A 22,254-nucleotide genomic window follows, 5' to 3' on the forward strand; every position below is an offset into this window, starting at 1 on the left:
ACATTTGGGCTCTTTTCTCTCTGGTAGCTATCTTGTGGGATTTATTTGTTATGAAGTTTCCTAATTTCATCATATACTACAGTCTCCTCAGTAGGAAATACTTTCAGTTTTTTACTTTGATTCTATCATTAAGGCATTCAGATATGTCACATATTTGCCATAAATTCTGAATGTTAGCACTCTAGTTGCTCATTAGATCACTGTAGTAAAGCTACTGCTCACCCGGGAAGTCTGCTGCTGGTATTGAAAGTGCATATTTTAGTCTGCATGTCAGAATGTTTTAATGAAATAGAAGAGGATTTGAGAAGTCACTTAAAATGTGCCCTCATTTTTTTTTCTGCAGCACTAATCATACTGTCTATGGCAAAATGAACCCCCTAATTTTGTTCCTTTTGGAACTAAATGTTTTAAAAGTTACCACTTTATTCCAATCAAGATGGCATCAGGTGCGCAATACATTTGTCATAAGTAGGACTGTTACCGCTCTAGTTGTTCTTTAGAACACTCTGGGAAGCTGCAGTAGAACACAAAGGAATCAACTGGCAGTCTCTGCCCTTGTTGGATGTACATGTTTTACTGAGAATGTCAGACTTCATTCTCACATGACTGAGAAAGACAATGTGAATTTACAGAAAATATGCTCTCAGTTTAGCTTATAGATCACCTTCCATACCTCTGTGGGAAAAGCATGAGAAAATAGTTTTTTTTCATACATGATTATTGATATCCCAGCAGAGGGCTTTTTCAAATGGGAAAATCACCTTAGAACACACCACAATACCTAAAATGAGTATGGTACCATCAACAAATGATTTATATTGTAACTGAAGTCTTAAAACCTTCTATTAACTGCAATGCATTTCAATGGGGTGTTATCATGTATATTTGTCCCAACATGGCTGCCAACACTTCTTGGATAAAGTGCAGATCTCACAATGAGATGTGTGGTTAGGCTCGGCCCAGATATATATATTAATTTTTCCATTAATATTTTAAAAACTACTGAACGGATTTACACCATTTCACAATAAGGGCTCTTTCTGAACCAAGGGCTACCTTTTTGCTAAATTTTCTCGGCCCCCGCTTGCCGAATCAACTTGCAAGATCGGAGCGGACTAAAGGGGCCATAAGTTTTGAAATGTTTGCGAAGATTCGTCAATCGGCGCCAAAGTTATTGGGAATAGAATGTTGCAATTTTCCTATGGTAAGTAGGTCCTATCTATAACTACCTAATGGCGACCGCCAGTAGGTAATATATATATATATTATGCTATGGTATGGGCTATCATTGTATAGTATAGTGTGGTATGCCTTTCTTTCTGTAGTGTGATCTGCTATGTTATGACCTGTCATTGTATAGTATAGTGGCGTATGGTATGGTATGGTATGCTATGGCATGCCTGTCGTTGCATGGCTTGGTATGGCTTGTCATTAATAGTATGGTATGGCCTGTCATGGTATGGTACAACCTATCGTTGTGTAGTATACAAGGGTATGGTCTGGCCAGTCGTATAGTATTGTATGTTAAATAGGACAGCAGCAAACGTTAATTGTGAAAAACGCAGACTATGTGGAAACAGCACAAAAGGAAGAAAGTGTGTTTGTTCCCCCATAATAAATAAAAGCGGCATGCTGCCAAATTGTTCGTTTATCAAATTGTGCAGATGCTATAAAAAATGTTTTAGTGTAGTTAAACTGTAGACACAAATCAATGGGAGCAATAGCAATGGTAGCAGCAAACAAGCAAAACTAACTTTACTATATAGCAATAGAAGTGTCTACATCCCTTTGATACTTTGGTCACTGAGATACATATCTTAGTAAACGTGAGTTTCAGAGATAATAACAGACCTATCCCCCCTTTATTAAATTTGCATGAGCTAGTAGATTTCTGCCTCGAAGTCTCTTTAGCTAAGAATGGGGTTGCGCTTCTATTAGAGGATTTTGAGGTCTACAAAGAGTTGGTTTTTCTTGGATTGGGTTTCCATATTTTAATCTTTAATTTAAGTACATTTAATTGCTCATTTAGCTTTTTATTGCTTTTGATCATTATGCTAATTCACCCCCCAAACAGCACAACCTTGAAAGCATTCCAAAAGTCTATGGAGACTGGGAAGAGCTTGAATTCTCCATAACAAAACGTTTGCGTGTTCCTTTTACTGAGTGAAGAGTGGATGGGACCTTTAGCAGGTCATCATTAAACCTCCAACATCTGCTTTAACCTCCAATACCTGCTTTCGGTCCAGCATGCAACTTTTTAGAGTCCTAGAGATGCTAGTATGATTGCACATGACCGTGGACTCTGCATAGGATTCTTCAGGTTGGTTAAGTTACTGGCTTTTAATTAAGAGATGATCAATAACTGAGTAGCTTTGTGGACGTCTTTTAGGAGTCACCAGAAGTCGAAGCAGCTACTACTGGATTGAACCTGGTGACCCTTGCCTCCTATATACCAGGTGCAGCCGCGGTGGAGGTGAGCAGAGGCTTGGAAGGGCTGTACCAGCTCATACTGTCATTCAGGCCTGAAAACTAAGTCTGTAGTGCATGGTAAAATCTATAAGGCTGCACACTGTAGAGCAACATTACACATCGCCCTCTTCAAAGGCTTCTGCCACAACTAAGAAGACATTGCAAAAAGCTCACGGTCTGGGTTGTATAACAGAATATCAATCATAATAATTTTTCTAGTACAGAAATACCATGGTCAAAACTTTAACCCCCAAACAATGTACTTATCATAAATATAGGGTAAGGTACACATGTCACGTGGCCCATGGGGACATCGTTGTTTTCCCTAAGTTTGCATGAGCACGCTGCAGACTGTCCGCTTGTTTGCGCACGTTACTACTCAAGTTTATTTTGCAAATGCCGTTTTTGATATTTTCACATGAGAACTTACCGCTGTGTACACGCTTTGCAGGTTCCTGGGACTTAGTCGGAGCATTGTGAACAAGGTCGAACAACAATGCCCCTTGTTATTCTGTTATGGTCAGGCCCTAGCACCTAGACAAAACATACATATGGAGCTCTTGTTTGGGAATACGTACTTTGGTCATATTGAAACACATGGATAGGTAGCGGACATTTGGAGAGAGACCTTTCCAGGGAGAAGAGCTTGACAGCACCTATAATGTAGATCTACCATCAATAGACTGTGGTACTGGGTCTTCAGATAACGCCCAGAGAGCTTCTAAAATATAATCATCCTGCTTCTGCCCAAGGGGAGGATGGTTAGGATACGCTGTTTCTCACAATCCCCGCAGGCCCTTTTATGATTTATGGACTACTTGCTATGGTGACCGTATTTGTGTTATGTATTTTTCTGCCTATTGTGGCAAGTATACTGCATATTAGAGCACGTTAGTTAAAATAAATATTTTAAACGTATTTGTGTCTCTGTCAGATCTTATTGTGGACAAATACAAGAGTGTTAGCGAAAGGGTGTGTCATGAAACCCTGATTCCTGAGAGAGTCGGGAGTGTTCTGTGCTGGGGCGTTTCTCTTGTTTAACTTGTTTCTCTGTGAGTGAGTAGTAGGGCAGGTGAGACTAGCTAGTCAGTCCTGGGCTTATGGGTACTAAGGTGATAAGATGTCTCAGTCCCTATATACTAAAGTCTCATAATCATACGCAAAGTTCTGTGTCTGCGCAGACTCCCTACAACACATACAAAAATATTATATTTGAAATATATAAATATATATAAATATATGTGACACCCTGATCAAAGGTCCCATGATATAGCTTCCTGTGAGTTATGAGCCACATCACATTACTTGAAGTCACTTGACATTTTCTTGAATTGATGACCATGATTCCATTTTGCTGGAAAAACGATGAAAGAAAGACCATTTTCATTTGGGTGTTGGATCCTTCAGCTAACTTTGAGGTTAACCTAGCTGCAAAGTTTACACACACATTTGAGATTTGGTGGGGGGAAATTCAGATTTACGTCCTTTCTATATATCCTTCGAATGAGAGGTTAAAAATTGCCTCAAACAATTAATATATTATTCTGAGGGATGGTTCTTAAGTTATTGCTTAAATTTGAACCACTGTGGGTCGTTGATTGCAAGGGTATATACATATAGGGATGTGATATATATATTTGATATTGTCTTTTTGCAATCTTGTTATGAGCCATGTGCCATTCTCATATGTTTTTACAGGGATGACAGAGTTTTTTTTAAATTAAAGTTGCTACACCTTTGTTACACATAGACATTGCCCTTTTCAAGCCTGGCCTAGACTCTTGGAGGAAGCAATGACCCATTTAAGTTTACCATGAATGTTTGTGTACTCATTTTGTATTTGGTATATAAAGGTGACTGCAATTATAGCATTCTGTCAAGTTAGTGAACTGTGGTATCTTTCAAGTGATAGAATCATCACAAACGAAAGAAACGATCCCTTATAATAGGCCATATTTCTTTTAAACAGGGCCATCCAGCGACCCCTCAATAAAGCACTATAACAACTAGGGTGAGACACAATATATAGCAGGAAAATTGGAGAAAGTACTAATAAGCAGTGAAAGAATTAAAGAGGTAAAATATGGGGGAATTGCCTTGTAAATCTTTCCTTTTCATACCCTTTCAACTACCACCTCTCTAGAGGCGAGTGAAGACAATGAACCTCCAAAGAAGAGTCTTCACACCCACCAATTAACAAAAGTAAATCTTAATATTTGAGTAAAATGACACAAGAATCATTAGAACTATTAATTTCCAAGTTCAATTATAAACCATTTCGATTAGGATAGACTGTTGCAGTGGTTGGTATGTAGTGTTAAAAATGAGAATTGGGCACGTTTTTAGGTCGGAGCACATTTAATGACCTGTATAGAGCAGCTCATTTAACATTACTTTATAGAGTAAGGTAGCTGTAAAGATCCCCTATAATATTAATCTGAATCTTACAGCTGTAAGTGTACCGAACCTTCAAGAAGTTAACTATTCATCAGGTAATATTTACTTGCACTGAAATATTGGAGCAATTGGAAAAATATAGTTACAAACGTTATAGGAGATTTGTAGAATCCAGAATTGGTAGTGAGTGTTGTACAACAACGCGCAAGAGATTAAATTATCCAAAACCGCAGTCCTACCTATTGTCATGAGTGCTGAGAGCAGATATCATACTGAGTTATTGTCTAAGAATGTCGCTATATCGGAAGGCTTTCTATTTATATGACACTCTGACCCTTGCTAGACCAGTAAAGAAAAAAAACAGATTTCTGTCTTTAAGATATTTTCTCTTGTAAATTGCTACAGTCGCCTATGACTTGTTTTGTTACCTATATATTTTTATACTTTCACTATTTGTTTCTTTTTTCTGCATTGCATTTGGAACAAGCTCTATGAGCTGGTAATGCAGGGATCTGAAAATAGGAGTTTTAGTAATATAGGTATATAGGGTGGAACTCATTCTACCACAAATTTCTTCGAGGATGAGTTAGTGTTGTTTTCTACTCCTTCTGAGAGTCCAAAGATACAGCGTTTGCCACTGCGAATCCAATTCTCTCAATACAAAACCTCTTTCTGCATTTCTGTGGTTCTAGATTCAACTGTTTGTGTGACTCTTTATTTTCATATTCCTATCTTCTAGGAGACTAATTATAGATTTGGCTTCTGACTGTCTTCCTGGAAGACCTTTTATGTTTGTGAATTCCTGTAATATCTACCTACATCAGGCCCATATTCACATTTGTGCTAGGTGTTATACTGCTGCTAGTTGTTTTCAATATTAGGTCCATTGCTCCCCACAGTTAGCCTTTGTACATTTAAGTGACCATTTCTGTTTCTTGTCGGTCATGGTGTGCTATAGAATAGGTCTATTTCCTCAAGCAGAGGCCATGTGGCTAATGCTGCACTCTAGGTCAGAGAGGATGGATTGGGTTTGATGAGATTGGAGAGTTGAAATGGCCTCTCTGTGTAGACCGTGCACTCAGGTGCATATGGTGTGTGTGAGTTGCAGATGCACAATTCTAGTAACTCACTTTGAATCAGGAGAAAAATGGGAGATCTATCAGTCTAATACACGAAGCATGATATTGATATTAAAATGAGATATAATTGTAAGATAGAAGTGCTGTTTGGACTATTCTAGCATGTTTTGAGTCTGCTTGGTACTGGCTGAGCTTCGTTTGAGTGACAAGAAATCTGTGTAACAGTATTTGCAGATGATGAGAAGAGGCCTTAAGTTTGGATTAAATTCATCTTGCATGTCTCCTTAAGTATAACTCGCTTGCCACATTTCATCAATAGCATCCAGGTGATAAACATCAAATTCCAGTAATGTGCTCTAAAACGGGACCTTCTGGCAAGCACCATTTTATGCTCAGACAAGCAGAACAAACTGAGACGAATCTGTCACCACCCAGATTTACCTGAGGTTCAAAAGGTGCATGGTAGTCCCTTTGCAGTGTTGATCTCTGCATCAGTCTTTCTCTGTCACCCAGTGCTGTATAACTGCGGACACATTCCAGCATTTGAGGGTCATTCTCCACCATGGAGTTCAGCATTCCTGAGGCTTGTCTCTAAACGTTGGGTATGGGTAAATAATAGAGTCACTGTTCATGCTATATTGCTCACAGTACCATCAAGATGTCCGCATTCTCTTTTGGAATCTTTCTCAAGGTGATTTTGGATTATGCTGCCTCATAAATGGCCTTTGGCAGTGGAGCTCCATAGCACGTGGCCATCTCATCAGCATATCTTGGCAAATGTTCAAATGCCACAACCTGGACAAACGATTCTGGTCCATGGTCCTGAAAGTTCATCTTGGGCTCAGGACCACAACACCCTCAAGTCTCAGACCATCTCAGGATACAACAGGTGTTCACCTGTCCTCAAGTACTCAACTTCCTGTAATTGGACTGTTTGCCTTTAACACAGGTCCTGTGCATGCTTCCTCCCCATAACCCACAAGGTGATTCTGAAATGCATGATATAGAAGCACAATTTCCATCTGATGGTTCCTCTTCAAATTCTAACACCTGATCATCCCATTGCTGGTCATTGACCAGAACTAACACCTTCCTCAGTCATTTCTCCAGTTGTCTCAGAGTCACACTGGATCTCATTTCACACTGTGGGTGGTTGAGCTTGAAACCTTGGTTCCTGGAAAGATAGCTAGCTGGCTTACTTTCAACCAAATGAAACACTTTTGCATCCAGCCGATAGTTTGTATAATGGTTATTAAAAGATCAGTGAATTTCACAGTTTTTCCCATTGTGCCGAACACCACTATATTAAGTTGCTCTTTTGAAGATGTTCTGTCATTTGCTTCTTGTTGCCAGATGTTTGATTAAAACAGCTTAGTTGAAAACAAGTGTCTGAAATATCATGAACAGGTGCTTTGAAACATGCTTCCTCTGCTAGGGAGCCGCTTCAGCAGTCCAAGCTCATTACAAAATTATTATTGCCTTCAACGAGATCTGTATGACAGCCACATGGCTAATGTTTGCTACCTGAGCATGCATTAAAGCAAATGTATGTGCCCAATAGAAGCACTTTCCTCAGGACAGGTATTGTTTTATTTTATTTCCAGAGACTCAAGTATTTTAGATATTAGCTAACATGTATGCTAATATAATTGTAGTCAATGCAACAATATAGTACATGCTGGTCACGTGTAAGAGTCTCCAATGTATGGATTCTGATCTGGAGGGTGACCAGTAGAAGGTTCTTTAGATTTGAATGGAGCCAATATTTAATGATTCAGTCAAACTATTTGTGGTGGAGATTTCCAAAATTTAGGAACATTGCCTTTAGAACAAACACTTCATGGTAAAGCTGTGTTTGTGTTCATAAACCTACCCTTGCATTTGCAGAAGCATACACATTGTCCACGTTTCACTCTTGTGGGTTGCTTGTGGCTAATATGTACTTTGAGCAGAACTATGTGCTTCTTGTCACCAGGCGGTGCAGTTCATAATGCTATTTCTGATGATTGAGTATAGCCACTGTGCTGAAGATGTGTTTTTATAGAGCCTTCATATAGGAGTTTGGGGCTTGGGGACAAATGCAGTCCACTTGCTTGAAATGATGATGTCCCTAAACCTTCGCTGCGTAGTAATCTGTACTCCTTAACCAATCAAAAAGCAAATTAAGCAGTCACTATCATAATCTATTTGGCTGGATTCTCTATTATGATCACCCTGACATTTAAGTTGGCTATCATAAGATGTTTGTGTAGCCACTGACCATGGAGAAGAGGAGCAAATAGCGCTCTGTCATGGACCATAGGACTATGTCAGGCTGTTGCTAGAGAGGAGATGGAAGCCTAGAGACACTGGCAGATAGGATGAGGCAGCGGACAGAGGAGGTACAACTACAGATTTTGCCTTGGGATGCTGCAAGTGGCTTGGTTACAGGCAATTCCCAATGGTTAAGTCGAATGAGTAATCCATAATGGTACCCGTGACTTTTTGTCGTAGGAGAGTTGGGAGGTGGCAGTCATCCTAGATGTCTGTGTGTGGGAGAGGTTAGAGTACTGAAGTACACAAAAAAGTGATGGAGGAATGCTTGAATTCATCTAAGCCACTGGCAATTATTTTGGCCACATCGCGGTATATTGTTATTCTGCACATGATGCTGGCTCAGCTTAGAGTCAGCCATATTGACCCTCTCCGATGGGAGCAGTCTAGCCTGATCTGCCAAGCCAGGTCCTCCCTGAACCAGAACACAAGCAACCCAGGAACGTTTTTTCCCTTATTAGGTCTCATCATCCGGTAGAGCTTGGTTGCAGCGACACAGTGTGCACGCACCCACATCTAGCAGGGTTTCAGGGCTTTATTCGTATGATAGTGTCAAACGGATGGATACTTTAGGTCTGGAAATGAAGACATCATAGTTTGGTCAATGTAGGCAGGTTAAGGGTGATATAGGAACAAATGTGTCTATTATTGTGGGTATTATTCAGATAATTTCTCAATATGAAGTGAACGAGATCAATCCCATTTTAAAATGTGTCTGTCTATTATTATGACCGATGAGCTTCCTCAGTGTGACCATTTTTGATATAATTAAGATATTAGGAAATCGAATGGTGAAGAGCTGTGGTGCTCAGTTGTTGAGATGGTGGTATCTGAGACTAACACTATTAATCCTTTGATGATGTAAAAGTGCCAATTAACCATCCCAAAAAAGTTCACATGGTTGTGCTTGGCCAACAGCATTGTAAACGACCTTTAATAAAAGTATCTTTCAGCAAATATATATTTTTCAATGTCTACTAATTTAATAATTTTCCTGGGTCCATCGTCCAAAAAACAAAAACATCATAAGTGTTCCTGTTTTGATCCATTTCAGCTACGACTGCAGTAATTTAATCTTTGGACAAACTGTGAATCCCATGGACCACAAGAAATCCCCCGGTGGATCCTCTGGCGGCGAGGGAGCTCTTATAACTTCTGGTGGGTCCATTTTGGGTTTTGGATCAGACGTCGGAGGGAGCATCCGCATCCCTTCCTCCTTTTGTGGGATCTGCGGCTTTAAACCAACCGGAAACCGGCTCAGGTAATGAAAGTAGTTTATAATGTGTGTTTGAGTAGATTTTTATGCAAATTACTCTCCAGGTGACTTGACGTGTGCATGGCAGGTTATGAGTTCTTCATTCATTTGTCATGGCACTAACTACCAGGTGATATTTCATTTTGATCGCAGTCTTGTTAAGTTGAGTAGATGCTGCTGTCCTGCTGCTAAAAGCCATTTATTCGTTTGGTGGAAGGATCAAGGAGGGGTAGAAGTTGAAATGTCTTCACTCATGGTATTTCAGGTCAGAAGGATAGGGTGCAAAGAATAAATCATTTTAGTTAGTATTTTTGATTATGTGTCTCAACAATACGATTTACCTCTAGTCGTCAACAAGTAAAGCAATTTAGAATTGCACAGACATTGTCTTAGAAATATATGAACTGACTACCCACATTTTTCTCTCTGCATTGTGGTACTATTAGTATACTATCCACCTTCTTGGCAAAATAGATCTAAAGGGGAAGGAGACTTTATTAGGAGGAAACTATGCACATCCTGCTATGATGAGGTAAGGCACCCATGTCCCTCAACATTGATAGCAGGATTACTTTGTTTTCAGCAGTGGTCTGTGCAGGTGAGCATAGTGGGGCAGTTAGGCGGGGCAGTGGGGCGTGTCGACAGATGACAGAATTATTCAATTATTTAATTTTCCCTATTCCCTATTCCATTGTCTGTCGCCTTCCCCCCTGCCCCGCCTCACCGCGCATACCTGCACGGACCGCTGCTGTTTGTTAGATATCAAAGATACTTTGCAAGCTCATCAGAACTACTACTGCACTGTAAAGACACCTCCATATCATATTAAGGGATTGACTTAGAGGTACCTTTCATGTATAAGACAATTTCACTTTCAAACGCGATATGTAGTGGGTGGATTGACCAGTGACAAACTTGATGCTGACGCTACTGTAAAATTTAAAGTCTATATCTCTATAAATGTACTTTAGATGTAGTGCTGCATGCTACAAGCTATCTCTCTCCCAACAGCAAGCGAGGAGTGCCTTCCAGTGCATCTGGCCAGAAGACAGGTGAGATATTCGCTTTTTCTCATAGATCATCTCAATCAATAATGTGGTCTGTAATGTTTCCTTTGCTTGACAAAAGCCGACAAGTAATCATCCTATTGATTTTGGTCCAGAGTTAGTTATATTAAAGTATGCCATATGCAAGGATTTGTATATGCCAGAGTTTAACTTAGGTCTAGAATTTATTGTTTTATGGCGCTGAATATGTAAAGGAACACTCTCGATGGCCATGTTCCTTTATTGGTCTAAGAATACCTTTGTCAGTTACAGTTTACTTTTTATATATTTATTTTGTGAGATTTTGTGTATGCACGTGACAGAAGCAAAATGGGTAGGACTGGGACCGCTTACACCTTCCCAAGTGGCATCACGCTAATTCTCCACATTTTTGGTTGCAATAGCAAGTTGTGCCCATTTTTGCATACCTTCTTTTCTTTGAAGACTGAGATAGGATCTACTCCCCCTAATGTTCGTTTTGATTTGCACTGAGGCATTTTCCAGTTAATATTTCAGATGTATCCGATTGGTAGAATGTCAAAGGTCAAAGTAGAAAAAAAAACGTTATTTCAGCGATGAGCCATAAAAGCACAAATAAAAACATACATAGGACACCAGAATTCTATTGCACATTAATTTAGACATTTTGAGGGCAATACAAAGTATGTTTAAGGAGACTACAAAGGCGGAAAAGTGTAAGATTATAAAGTACTATCAAGCCCAGAAAGCAGAAATATCACGATGGGTAGAGCCATAAATACCAATCAAAAACAGGGCGGATATACTCACATTTAAAATCATTTCAAACCAGTACACTAAATAATGTTAAAACCAGTAAAAACGATTTAAAATCTAAAAATAGAAAGCAATTTTCCGTTCAAGTTATCTCATGGGAGATTGTACAAATTTAAAGTGACAGCAAACTCATTAGATGGGCACGCTTAGATTATTCCGGAGCTCTGATTCTCTATGATGGCTCTACGCATAGGCCACATCGCAAGCAAGAATCTAGAAGTTGCAAAGACAAATAATGGGTGTGACTCATATTTCAGTAGCATGTAGGCCTCAGTGTGATCTCTAATTCCCAAGTTTCTACACAACTGGAGCACCCATTTGGACCTTGGCCTTCTATAAGCAGGGCAGAAGAGGAGAACGTCAAGTTCAGACTCTTCAATCAACAAACACCCTGGGCAGTCCAGTTTGGGGCTTCCCTTCCTTTTATTTGTAAATACTCTAAGGGGAAGCACCAATTTCTTGGCAAGAAATGGTTGAATATTGTCAAGTACTGATTCAAGCTTGTATTGCTGTTTGACATCCAGAAACCTGGAGGTCAAAGTGTAAGTATTGGTGCTCTGTGAGAGTTGGGCTAATTTATAATCTTTAATGGCGAACTGAAGTTTTTTTTTTTGTAATAGAAGAGCAAGTTTTCTCAGGCAATAACCACAAGTTTGCCCTCTCCAATGTATGACATGTGTTACGAATATAGGACAACCATGGGATATTCCCTGCTCCTAAGATAGACATTACATCCTTCAGTTCCTCCCTATAGTGCTGTGGGTCCCAAACTGTGCGCCTGGCGCCCTGGTGCGCCCTCCAAACTAGCCAGGGGCGCCGCGCTCCCAAGGTTTAACCCCTTGCATGCTGATGATGGCCCCCAGCCGTCATGCACTACGGTGCTTGTGTGCTGATGACGGCTGGGGGCCGTCATGAACCCGCCCACTTGCGATTTTGGCGCAGAATCGCGGCCGCATGCAAGGGGTTAAGATGTTCGAATTCAAGTCATAGTAAATTGCCGGTAACATCTTAGAAATGTGTATTTAGTATAAGTATAAAAACTCTTTGTCCACTAGATGGCAGCAGAAAATTATTTATTGAGAGTGCACTGCAGAACTGAATGCTTCTAATGGAGATGGGATATCATATTTCCTGCTTAAGAAGCCAGCAACCAAGAGCTTCTGCATGGCAAGAGGTCACTTGCGGCTAGGAGAAATACATTCATAAATTATAGAAAGAAAGAAAATTAAACATGGGAGTGAGGTCCACATATATTAATTGATTTGGACAAAAAGTTGAATATGAGGTATGTTATTTGCTTAGTGATCCCTTAATTTTAATCAGTGGTTTAAATGGAATTATAAACGTACAGGTATTCACTACCCCAGAGTACCTTAGCCTCTGAAAAGGGCCAGTGCTCTCCGATTAAGTGTACTGCACAATTGCTGAGAAATGCAATTAAGATTCAATTAAGATGCGCGGTACAGGCCAGTACTAGCCCATTTAAAGCACTGTTCTTAATACATTTTCATCTATGGCCATTTGAAAGGTACCATCACTTATGTGAGCAACAGAGGTGCAGGTTTATTCAAAACATATTTTTTCACCTATTCACAATAATGCAACACCTTGTTCACAAAGGTGTTTGCTTTTTAGTTTGTGTTTAATTTATTCAGAAGAGTGCATGTTGCACTGCTGATCTTATTTATTTCATAAAGTCTGTGTACCATCCCAGTCCACAGAAATTGCAGAAAGCAAACAGTGCTCTTGAAGTCACAGTGCACCTTCTCTTGGTGCAGTGCAGCTTATGATCCTTGAAGGTGGCGGAGTGTAATACTTGCCCTGAACTGTAGCGAGTGAGTGAAGTGAGTGAGCCCAACCTCTTCTAGAGAAGGTTGGAATGTGTTCTTCCCCAAAAAATGATTTGAGAAAAAATGGGTTCAAATAGTGCATGTTAAAGTACACTTTTCACATACACTTGCTACAATGCGCTGGGTTCTGAAAGCGATACCAAAGGGGATGATGTCCATCATCCCCTTAGGTTTTGCTGGTTTCTGAAAGGGCACTTACATATTCAAGTCCTTTGTTTGGTGTGCCACGCCATTGAAACCTGACACTTCTCCATTACTCTATAGTATAGTGTAATAGCTCAGGTGTACTCCATAAGCGGCGCCTAAATAAAAGCGGACGGGAAGCAATTATATCACTAATTGGCCAGATCCCCAAATCCATCCTCAATGGTGTTAAGGGAGTACTTTTCGGTAAGCTCAAGAGTTGTCTAAGAAAGTTATTCTTTGTTATAGAGCGTTAAAGGTGCAAACGCCCCAGAGTTCAGCTCCATAAAGTGATGCTCCCCTGGCCTCTATTTTGTACATTTCTGCAGGTGGTCCTACCACTTTTTGGGTACAATTTTTATATACTTTTAAAATACCCCCAATGGATTGTGTGAGTTTTAAATTTGCTTTCTTTACTTGGGTCCCCCAATTCCATCTTGTTATTAAGGGTAAAGTCCAAGTAATCGAAAGTGGATACCCTTTCTAGGGGCATGCCTTCCATTTGTGGCTGTGGGCAATTGCTGGTATTTGCATGGAATACCATAAATTTTGTTTTTGGGAGATTTATCTCCAAATCCCTCTTCTCGCAAAATTTGAAGAACTCCTCCAATACCCGCTGCATACCCATTGGGGTAGCGGCGTATCATCTGCGAAACATTAACGCAGGTATTTTACGATTCGCTAACCTTGTTGAGTCTATCGGCCAGATTCATCAAGGTAAGGAATTGCGAGTCCTTGATTGCGAATTTTAAGGATTCGCTGTTAAGGACTCGCAAAACAGGATTCATGTAGGAATCGCAATTGAATTTGCGATTCCCACTGATTCCTTATTTGCGATTAGCTAATTGCTAATCGCAAATAAGGAATGATTCCCCATTCATTCCTATGGGCCTAAGGGCCTAAAGGCCCATAGGAATGAATGGGGAGTCGTTCCTTATTTGCGATTAGCAATTAGCTAATCGCAAATAAGGAAGCGATTTCTAGGGTGCCAGGGGTGTCCACCCCTGAAATGTAATCTACATTGGTGTTGCGCACACACATGTCCAAAGGACATGTGTGTGTGTAACATGCAACTTAGAAAAATGCATTTAAATGCAGTTCAGTTCAGTTCTTTATTTATTTCGAAGGTTAAAAACCATCATAAAAATACATATTAATACATGATCACATAAAAACATACTGAACACCATAATTTTGTAAAAAGAGACAAGTTAAAAAGAGTTTTTGTAGATAGTATAAACAGAGTGTAGGTGTGACAAAGGGCCCCACATGTCCTTTTAGTTTCATCCCATTTCATACGACTTTATCAACCCCTTGTGTTTCTTAGTTTAAACACAATTTTAAAAAAACTCATGATAGCAAACAAAGTATGCATTTCAGTTGCTCTTTGCAAAAACAATAAGGCAGATTTGGCATGGATAATGTTTGAGTCCTTTAAAATGTCCTTTAAAATTTAAATGCATCACAACCCTGTCTCACCCCTTTCTCTACTGGGAAGGGGGCTGTCAGTTCCCCTTTCTTACCATATCTAATTCTCGCATACGTATCCTGATGCAGACGCTTCAGCTGGTGGCATAAATACAATGGTGCTCCCATGTCCTGGAGAATGCCTCATCCCTTTTCATGCAGCACCATATCGAATGCGTATTTAAGATCCACAAAGGTTAGGTAAAGACTGACACCCTCCAAGATCACTGTTTTCCAATGGATCAGTTGCAATCTGAAAATCTGGTCAATAGTTGAGATTTTACTTCTAAAACCAGCTTGCAGAGGTGTTAAAACATTTTTTTCATCAATCCAAGACTGCAATCGACCGGGGAGAACATGGGCAAATAGCTTTTGAGTCACGTCAATTAAGATTATTTGGCGGTAGTTAGCTGGGTTAAGCAGGGAGCCCTTCTTGTAAATCGGGATAATTTCCGCACCTGCCCAGGTCAAAGGTAACGCCATCCCTTGAAGGATGGTGTTAAATAACACCCAGAGGTTGGGTACCCACACAGATCCTTCATTCTTAAATAAGTCACCGGGGATTTTATCCAGCCCAGGCGCTTTTGCTGGGAGCATTTTACCCAGTGCTGCCGTAACCTCCTTTATAGTACAAGGAGGAACACTAATATCCAGGGGAGTGTTATAAGATGTTGGATCCCTAACAAATACAACTCCATCCGCAGGTCTGGAGTATAGAGTTTGGAAGTACGACCTCCAGACTTCCTCCCCCAGGTTCGGTTCGATTGCCGAGTTGCCTTCGGGCTTCCCAGTTCTCACTAGGTTCCAAAAGCCTCTCATATTGCTATTATCTAGAGCCATTTTAATTGCTTCCATTTATCTAACTCCCATGATGACTTTGCTTCAACTACAGTTTTTTTGTATACAACCCTGGTTTCTTTGGTACGTTGGTTGTCCTTATCTTTAACGGCTAACACCAAGGCACGCTTAGCATCCCTACATGCTTTGTTGTACCAAGTGTGTCCATTTTTAAAGTCTGGGCGATTTTTTGTCTCTCCATTATAAAAGTACACTGCAAGTTTAGAGAGCATTTCTTGGTGGTTCTTGCATATTTCCTGCAGGGAATCTAAGCCTTGGTCATTTGCAGACGTTTAAAAGGCAAATTCCAAATAGGGAATGATTTGTTCATAGAGAGTGTTCACTTTTTCAGTTGACTTTACGAATGTTCCCCAGCAAATTCTTCTGCCTCCTTCAATTGCTACCAGATTTGGGGCCTGTTGTGCGGGTAGATTCTGATATTGCTCAAGTTTTGGCAGGGTTATTTCTAACACCGACGGGTTATGGTCCCTTTCACAATGGGAATTAACTACAAAATCTACAGTTCTCTGCCATAACTCCAGATCTACCAGTATGTAACCAATAATAAATGTTTGCCCCTGCTTGTTATAAGTAGGAATGCACGGACTGTCTGAGGGAAACCAGCCATTACATGCCCTTAGCAGATTAGTAAGAATAAAATAATTAATCTGCAGGACTATGGGGGTCCAGCCCCTTACCTGATATGTATTCCATTCGGGGATTGACCTGGCCGAGTCCTCCTCACTGGTAATAGTAGTATTCAAACCATTTAATGGTTCAAAGTGAAAGTTAAAATCCCCCCCAATGATTATGTGCGAAGACTCGGACAATGTGTGTAAAAATGTTGCCAGGTAATCTAAAACCTGCGATTCCAGCCCCTGTATCACTGGCCTCGAATAGATGTTAATGGTAGCAATTCTCAAGTTATTAAAAAAAGTAAGGAGGATACACAGAATGTCAGGGGATAATGTGTCTATCACTTTAATATTGCAACCCAGATGTATACCAACCTAGGTGCAGAGGCCACCAGAGGGTCTCCCCCTGGGCATCTGGAGTAAAGTATGCAACATAGCTCACTCTATATAAAACCTTCCTACACCAGGTTTCCTGGAAGAGGCATAGCTCATGGGTATCTCTATAGGCTCCCCAATCTGGTAGGTCAATTTTTGAGTTAAGACCTGCTATATTCCTTGATAAGATCTTAGTGTTCTGTGCAAGGGACCGGCCCTGCTAGACTGCCTGGTGAATGGTTTTAACCTGCTCATGTCGCCTAACCTCATCCTGTATGGTACAATCTAAATTACCTAAGGGGGTATCAGGTGCTCCAGAGGCACCTTCCAGAGGAATGATCTCAGAAAAGTTTTCAGAGGGTTGGTCACTAATTTTAAATCCTTCTGGGAGATGGGAGTTAGTTTATAGATTTTGTACCAAATTCGAATTTTTATACCTAGGTACTAGTCAGTCAACCAAATCCAGGGGACTAAATCGATTACTTACAAGGATATTAAATTGCTCTCTGTTGCCCCAATCCTGCCCTATATGTGGCAAAACGCTACTCTGAGCACACAGTTCCCATTTATTTTATAGACACTACCCATTGTATCTAAGAGAGGGCTCAGAGGGTAGAAGTAACCCAAGGGAACTGTCTGGATGCCTCCTGTCATTGTTGGTCCCCATGTGAGAATGTGCTGGACCACCCTTCTGTCTCTAAAGTTGATCAGGACACAATCCCCTGCAATATATTTTTGTCTCTGCCCAAGCCAAATAACCCGTTGGGTAAATAGACTTTTGGTGTGTACTAGGTGGGGAAGTGGTCTATATTTACTCAAAGGTCATTGAGAAAATCGTCAACAGGCAATTGGCCACGCCACCTGGAAGACAACAACATCTTGGACCCATCCCAGAAGAAACGACAGCACCGAGACAGCCCTCATCACGCCACAGACGACATCAGGCGCCAACTAGACAACAGCAAAACATCAGCCCTCGGCGTCCTGGACCTGTCAGATACCTTCGACATGGTCTGCCATCGCACTCTAAAGACACGCCTCCTAGAAGCCGGGACTCACCCTCGGACTACACCATCAGCCTGGGACGACTCCTGGTGGCCGACCACACTGGGAACAGCACCAACACCCACCGACCATGCGCGCAACCTAGGATTCACCCTCAACTCCTCCCTCTCCATGGCTAAGCAGGTCAACGCCGTCTCTTCCTCCTGCTACAACCCCCTCTGCATGCTCCGCAGGATCTACAAGTGGATCCGGACAGAAACAAGAAGAACGGTGACACAGGCCCTCGTCAGCAGCAGACTGGACTACGGCAACGCACTCTTCGCAGGAATCCCAGCCCAACACCTACGACGACTACAACGCATTCAAAACGCCTCTGCCCGACTGATCGTCAACGTCCCCCGCCGCAGCCACATCACCCCCCACCTGAGAGACCTACACTGGCTACCCATTGACAAGCGGATCACCTTCAAGCTCCCCACCCGGCAGCTCCGCTCTGCCAGCCTCGCCCTCGCCGCTGTCTGCCGCATCCAACGAACAACCTCCGGCAGCAGATCCTTCTCCTACCTCGCCGCCAAGACCTGGAACACCCTCCCTACCCACATACGGCATACCCAACACCTACTCGCCTTCAGAAGATTCCTCAAGACCTGGCTTTTCGAGCAGTAGCAGCACACCCTTCCCCTCAGCGCCTTGAGGCCCTCACGGGTAAGTAGCACGCTCTACAAGTACTCTGATTGATTGATTGATTGATTGATTGAACCAATGAATAATAACTGTGGCAACTGTTCTTTATAGTCAATGTGCTACAGCAGTACAGAATCCCCGGTAACTTTTAATTAGCTTATGGGCAGTAAAATGGTTACTCTCTAATACCCCCAAAGTCTCAACCCAGTTCAGTAATGCTCAACAGGAGCAAATATCCATACAGCAATACTCATGACGTGCAGATGAAAGGGGGTGGCTCAGCCCAGTCTCAGTCAGTCTCGGACGGGCTCAGACGGGCCCGCCCTTGGCCTGGGCTATGACCAAGCACGCCCGCGCGGCTGCTGCTCTGACCCTTTTTCAAGCGCCTCCTGGCACCACACACGTGTTGCACAGAGTGCATGCCACGAGAGATACTGGGTAGTGAAGTTCCTGGCAAAGCGGAAAGACCGGTGTGAGCGCGTTCTTTCACAGAGTCTGTGGCGTTCTTCCCTGAGCCCCAAAAGAAGCAACAGCAGCAGGTAGGGCAGTGTCCACAGAAGAAAGTTTCACAGACTCCCACACAGCGGGAGCTCTGATCCTTTTTCAAGAGCCTCCTGGCACCACACACGCGGTGTGCGCTGCACGAGGAATGCTGGGAAGTGTAGTTCTTGGCAAAGCGAAAAAGACCGGTGTGAGCGTGGTCTTTCACCGAGTCTGTGGCGTTCTTCCCTGAGCTTGAGATCAAAAGAGAGAGCAAGGGATATTTTCACTAAGAAGTCTGTATATTGGACAGACACAGCAAAAAGTAAAAAGCCGCATATTTCAACACTGTAGCCGCATTCGCTGTACTACCCAAGGGGCCCCTTTGGTAGATCACTTCATCGAAAAAAACCATTCACCGGAATCCATCCGCTGGTTGGTAATTGAAAAAATTTCCCTGGGCCCACGGGGGGGCAATTTAAATGCAATTCTTGACACAAGAGAATGCAAATGGATGCAAAAGTTTCAGACAATAAGTAAGGGGTTGAATGAACTTGAAGCTAGTTTCTCGCAGATGGCGGGACTCAATCCTGAATAGACTATGGGACAATTTAAACTCCCTTGCTGCATCCAATATTCCCTATGTTTGTATACCTGTACAATGTAACGTGTTCACGTAGTTGTTAGGTATAATTATTCTTCATACAACAACTTTTGGACATTTACTAAGTCATCACGATACTTGGTCAATTCACTATGGCACATGTATTGAATATATTTCCTAGTACCTTTGATGTTGTTAGTTCTGTCTGGTCCTTTACATGTTAAAAACTGTGTATATTTGTACGTTATTATATACTTGAATCCAGCCAGAACATTCATCGTCACTACATAGAACATACCAGCTTGTCATAACTGTGTATATCTGTATGTTCATATATACTCGAACACAGCTTAACCCATTATAAAGAACTTCCCCAGGAGGTGAGGCAAATTTTGCGAGACGCTCCCTTGAGTGCGCTAGTCAGGCCTCGTTTCCCATTGGACCCGTGAGCCGAGCCCCTTTTTCTATTAGGCACTGGCATTGAGCACACTCGGATGCAGGACGCTGACGGAGAAACAGCACGGCTGTGCGTTCCCGCTTTGAAAGGTAATTACCATCCAAACAGCGCTGCTTTCTAGAGACATCCGCTCTGTGTGTCCATATATACAGAGTAAGCCTATTATGCTAAATGTTACTTCCCTTCTTCTTACAGTAACACAAACCGATCGAGGATTATACTACCTGTGCCCAACGGCTGTGTGTTTACCAGCACGGCAAGTAAGTCCCGTTTATCTACAACCCCCGGCTAATTTTAACTTAGCAAGTTTCAGGGCCCTGATGGCACCTTTTAATTGTTTTTCAGTACTCTCTGGAGCACGAGGGAGCCCCCCCCTTTTTACAGACGGAACATATGATGACCGTTTGACGACATAGGTAACCATCCACGTCCCCTTCTTGTATAATATCACCACACTTATTTCACCACGTAGATACTGAATTTTGTATTCATATTACCTTGTAGGCTCTCCACTCCTTCCTGATGAAGACCCCATCATGAGGCCACGAATTGCCCTTTAGCGTAACCGGGGTCGAAACGTAGAACTACGCCTCCACTCTACACACCATAGGAGCTAAATAAGCGATGCATTCTCGCTATCTATGTTTGATGTGATTTTGGGAACCTTTGCCCATTAATTTGACTGTAGAGGTTTTTCAATCGTCAATCTGGATGTAACAATTATGTCACAACACCTTTACCCTGTCCCCTTCACTCACTCACTTACCTTCCCCCTTTTTTCACTGAGAGCACCGATTTCGAATACCGAATGTAATGATATTACAATTACATGTATATACTACAATCTGTTTACTTATAACTTTGGCTGCAATTGGATCGCACTCTGACCTTGCATGATTAAAATGCCAAAATGTATGAAATGAATAAGTGGTTTCATTATTCTGACCCATTTTTAAATTCAATGGTGATTATGTGTTTATTTTGAATTATCTGATACTTCTGAAACTCAGACCATACCTTATTTGTACTGACCAAAAGAAGCAGCAGCAGCAGGTAGGGCAATGTCCACAGAAGAAAGTTTCACAGTCTCCCACGCAGCAGGGGCTCGGACCATTTCCAAGCGCCTCCTGGCGCCACACACTCAGTGCGCGGCGTACGCGCCACGAGGAATGCTGGGAAGTGTAGTTCCTGGCAAAGCCGAAAGACTGGTGTGAGTGCAGTCTTTCACCGAGTCGGTGGCATTCTTCCTGAGCCCCAAAAGAAGCAACAGCAGCAGGTAGGGCAGTGTCCACAGAAGAAAGTTTCACAGTCAGAATGTATTAAACTGGTGTGCCTGGTGTGAAAAGGCTTTTAGCACCACAGCACTTTGTGATGAACCACTAGGGTCCCTTGCCCAATGCATGTACACTCAAGCAATTCAATTATTAGTTTCATTATTCAGAACTCCGAGGGAGGTCCACAAAAGAACGATATAAAAACTACAACATACATTCATATATTCCAACATGCATGACTTTAAAGAAATTCCAGACAGATCATCAATACAAATTTATAAAGTTAAACATTTTGGTACATGCCATTTAATGAAAAGGAGAGAACAAGCATTGGCGAACCTCATGCGCTGATTGTGCGTCGTATTTTAAAAACACCGGCATTAAAAAGTGACGACATGCAAAGTTCAAGGAGGAACATGCAAAAATTAGATTATTTAAATCTTGCATATGGAGATTACACAAATTCTTTCTCCCTTAGGCAAAATGTCCCAGATGCCTGTTACTATTTGTAGGGGTAACAAATTTAAACTCAATATTAAAATAGTTTTCCGAATCCCATGAGTGATATTCCAAGTAAGATAAAAATGTTCCCCATACACAGCTTTCTTGTAAAACTACACTTCTCTCATGACGCTGGCATAACAAAATGTCCCAGTTGAAACTTACTTTGTAAGATAAGTTTTTTTTTTAGGTAGCTTTTAAAAAAAACGAATATGGACATAGGACAACCCCTGACGTGATCTGTGCCAGAACATTCCCTGATTTTTAAAAAATAACAGAAGAATGCTCTTTTTTATTTATTAAAGTGAACATGTTATACCTTAAAGTCGTACATACTTACCCTGCTTCTCCACGAAATAGATAGACCCCCCACCTCAAAACTGCCACTAGTGCGTTAACAAAAGTTGACAATAGTCCAAACTCCAGACGTAGGAGGCATGAGGCAGCCGTGGAATTCAGATTGAAATCTGACGCAAGATGCGGCCTTCGGTTACGTTGAAGAAGGTCTAATACCGCATATCCATCACATCCCAAATATCAGGAAGAGG

The 22,254-nt window shown here is 41.6% G+C and overlaps 1 protein-coding gene across 1 annotated transcript in view; it reads left to right on the top strand.

The window, feature by feature from the left end:
• FAAH (fatty acid amide hydrolase) overlaps positions 1-22,254 on the top strand; it is a 430,791-nt gene that overhangs the window by 213,019 nt on the left and 195,518 nt on the right. Inside the window, exons 6-7 of the mRNA XM_086952348.1 lie at positions 9,313-9,519; positions 10,525-10,565. Of these exons, the coding sequence (XP_086808474.1) occupies positions 9,313-9,519; positions 10,525-10,565 (248 nt within the window). The remainder of the gene's footprint in view (positions 1-9,312; positions 9,520-10,524; positions 10,566-22,254) is intronic.

The sequence above is a fragment of the Lissotriton vulgaris genome, chromosome 1_1 (genome assembly GCF_964263255.1).
Source record: "Lissotriton vulgaris chromosome 1_1, aLisVul1.2, whole genome shotgun sequence".
NCBI lineage: Eukaryota > Metazoa > Chordata > Amphibia > Caudata > Salamandridae > Lissotriton > Lissotriton vulgaris.